General features: G+C 46.2%; 1 protein-coding gene across 1 annotated transcript; it reads left to right on the top strand.

Moving 5' to 3' along the window:
- The first annotated feature begins 1,598 nt into the window (after positions 1-1,598).
- Positions 1,599-2,428, top strand: si:ch1073-459b3.2 (growth arrest-specific protein 1). Its single transcript, XM_056245054.1, has one exon. It carries the CDS (start codon positions 1,680-1,682, stop codon positions 2,412-2,414), a length of 735 nt encoding a protein of 244 aa, XP_056101029.1. The 5' UTR covers positions 1,599-1,679; the 3' UTR covers positions 2,415-2,428.
- The last annotated feature ends 1,111 nt before the right edge of the window (positions 2,429-3,539 follow it).

Here is a 3,539-nt window from a genome sequence, read left to right as displayed (position 1 = left end):
GAAATAATAAGTAATTAATAATTATGGTTTGTTAGCAAATGATTATGACATTTAGAAAACATAGCTTTGGTGCGTGTTGATTCAGTGCGTCATCTGAAACCTTCGCAGGCGTTGGCACCGTATATGTCATAGTTTTGACTTTTTATGTTATGATTGACTTTTTTATGTCACATGATTTACCAAAGCATGATTTTCCCCCTAATGTGTCAGAAACGGGCTTCCACATTACATGTTTTCTGGCTGTGCGCGTCCCCTAGCGTCCCCCATCTGAAGACTGACACAGGGACTCCTCTATCCCAGCTGTCCTGTCACACACTCCGGGACGGCTCTGCTTCTCCTCCTCAATCCCGCTGTTTTCCATGTGAATAGCCGAGGACGGCGGGTCTCAAGTGCGCAGTGAAAGGACAGGGCAGTAAAGATATTGTTGTGGAAAGTCTCTCTATTGGCGTTCCTCTGGGCTGCTGCATGGCCAGGCGCACACAAAGAGGGTGAAACGGTCCAGAAAACACTTTTGTGGCCTTTTCTTTTCCACCGGGGCGCGATTAAACCGCCCGAAAGCAGCCCGAGGGGAACGGGGGAAGAAACCCACCGGGACCGGCTCGGCTTATACAGGGGCTTGTTCTTGGGTTCACGCTAAAGAGAAACAGATTTGTTTTTCTGCGCTTTAAATTGAAGAAGTGGTTTGCAGATGTTGAGCTTCCAACAGAGGAATGTGTGTTTCTCTCTCTCTCTCTCTCCTGACAGGGTTTTGTAATCTCACGCAGAGAGAGAGAGAGAACGAGAGACCACACAGCTTGCAAGCTTCATGAAATTTATAAACATTTTATTTGTCCCGTACAGGAGGTGAGCTTTGCCAAAAACGGCGTTTCTATGGATGAAATCCCGCGTTTACAGCCAATAGAACAAGAGAATGAATAATAAAGAGAGAGAGGAGGGTTTCGGAGGAGGGGTCGTGTGTGTGTGTGTGTGTGTGTGTGTGTAAATGCACAGCCGAGCGTGAAAGAGTCGGAGGGACAAAGACATGCAGCATGAAGCCGTAACAGGAGCAGAACACACTCTGAACTACACGAGAAAGCAGGGTTCTCCTGAAGACCTCGGATCGCAGGGACCGCACTGATCGACTGATGAAAAGCTTCATTGAGGAGGAAATGTGTGTCTGAAATGAAGTTTTTCAACTCTCACTTGTTGACAGAGAAAAGCATCGGATCGCAGGGATTGGACTGAACTGAAAGCTTCATTGTGGAGTTTAATTGCATGACTTTTCTATGATGCGTTCTCGCAGAAACTAACTCTAGAACTCGCAGAAGCTGAATTTTATGCGACGCAAGCGGAGGATTCTCCTGAAGACACGGAGGATTGCATCGGATCGCAGGGATTGGACTGACCGACCGACTGAAAAGCTTCATTATTGAGTAAATGCGTGACTTTTCTCGCTGAAACTCACTGAAGTTTTTGCATTTCTCACTCAAACCCCAAACGGAGGATTCTCCTGAACACAGAGGAATGCCCTCGGATCGCAGCGGACTGGACTGAGTGCACGGCTAAGAAGCTTACTTGTGGACTAAATGCATGAGTTTTCTCGCTGAAGCCCACTGAAGTGTTAGCCGCGCGATGCCCTGCGTCCCCCCGGCGCTGCGCCTGAGAGCCGCACCGATGCGCGCGTGCGTCTGAGCTCAGACATGAAGATCCTCTCGGCGCTCGTCGTCTGGGCTGTGATGGCGACTCTGGACGCTCAGCTGGTTTGCTGGCAGGCGCTAGTCAGGTGTCACGAGGAGCGCGAGTGTGAGCTAGCGTATAACCAGTATCTGAGCGCGTGCGACGGGAACATCCGCGGGGAACGCCGCCAGTGTCCTAGCCACTGTATTAGCGCGCTAATCCGCCTCAACCAAACCGGATCCGGGCCGGATCTGGAGAGATGCTCCTGCGAGACGGATCGCGAGTGTCTGAGCGCTAAACGAGCCATCGACCCCTGTCTCCCGCGCACTCATCCTAGCGGAGCCGACAGCATGGGCTGCACCGAAGCGCGCCGGCGGTGTGAGGACGACCCCGCGTGTCACGCGGCTCTGATGGCGTATCTGTCCCACTGTGGACAGCTGTTCAACGGGAGGAAGTGTTCGCCGCAGTGCCGCTCCACCATCGAGCAGCTTCTGCTAATGCCGAACGGCGTGATGCTAAACACCTGCGTGTGCGACGGCCTCGAGCGGCCGTTCTGTGAGGTGGTGAAGCAGAACATGGTGAAGCTGTGTTTGATCGGCGATCCCGGCGGCGAACACGACGACGCGTACGAGGACGAGGATTACGAGGCGCGGCCGGGAAGCGAGGCGAGCGATGCGGGGACGTCCAGCTCCAGCGCTTCGGCTCTGTCTCAACGCGTGCTGTTGCTGCTCGTTCTCGCTGCGTTCCGGACTCTGTGAACACGGCTGAGAGAAACCGCTGGAATACACGACGCTTCTCCACATCTGCACACGAGGCTCGCCGGCTCTGTGAGCGCTGGCAGGAAGAAATGGCATCGAAACTGAAGATCACACACAAAATTGGTTACACTTTGACTTTGTCGAAAAATTTCAAATGTTTTTTTGTCATTATTGACTTTTTTTTCATAATTTTGATATTTTTCGTCATAATTCTATGTAGTTTTGAGTTTTTATTTTCGCTCTCGCTGCGTTTGAGACTCTTTAAATGGCCGGATGATGGAATGAAACCAGATTCCATATCTGGAATACACTTCAGATCTGGAGATTTTAACTTTCTGCTGCCTTTAAAGGTGCAATATACTATATATGTGGCTTTTTCACTCTACTAAAGCATAAAATACCATAACATGTCTGCATATATTGAGGAAACTGCTGAGCACACACTCGCTTCTCTGATAAACACTTTACTCTGCAATGTGCGTTTCCAGGCTGGGATGTTTGTTGTGGTCTGATACTGTACGTTGACCCGTGTGAGCGTCGAGTCCGAGGAGGCGGGAGAAACCACGATCTACAATATTTTGAATTCGACTGCTAGAAAAGTAAAATGATTTAAGAAATTGTATCTTGTTTTCTGAAATAAAAAATCTAAATGAAGTGAGTTTTTGCTTAAAACAAGCTAAATTATTTGCCGATGGGATAATAAAAATAATCTTGTTTTGCATTTGAATTCAGATTATTTTTCATGTTTTCCATTAGAATTGTTTTTTTCTTGTTGTCCATTAGAATTGTTTTTTCTTTCTTGTTTTTCATTAGAATTAAGATTTTTTTTCTTGTTTTCCATTAGAATTATTTTTCTTCTTGTTTTCCGTTTGTTTTAATATTTTTTTTCTTGTTGTCCATTAGAATTGTTTTTTTGCTTGTTTTCCATTAGATTTAAGATTTTTTTTCTTGTTTTCCATTAGAATTAAGTTTTTTTTTTTTTATTAATTTTTTTTCTTGTTTTCTATCAGAATTAATTTTTTTCTCTTGTTTTCCATTAGAATTACGATAATGTTTTTCTCGTTTTCCATTAGAATTAAGATTTTTCTTGTTTTCCATTTGAAGTTTTTTTTCTTGTTTTCCATT

The sequence above is a fragment of the Rhinichthys klamathensis genome, unplaced genomic scaffold (genome assembly GCF_029890125.1).
Source record: "Rhinichthys klamathensis goyatoka isolate OS25496 unplaced genomic scaffold, OSU_Roscu_1.1 h1tg001280l_1, whole genome shotgun sequence".
NCBI lineage: Eukaryota > Metazoa > Chordata > Actinopteri > Cypriniformes > Leuciscidae > Rhinichthys > Rhinichthys klamathensis.
The sequence above is the reverse complement of the archived record's forward strand: the minus strand, read 5'-3'. Positions and strand labels throughout refer to the sequence as shown.

Bases quoted from the DNA above. Each gene is read 5' to 3' on its own strand.
- si:ch1073-459b3.2 (XM_056245054.1), top strand. From the start codon at position 1,680: ATGAAGATCCTCTCGGCGCTCGTCGTCTGGGCTGTGATGGCGACTCTG.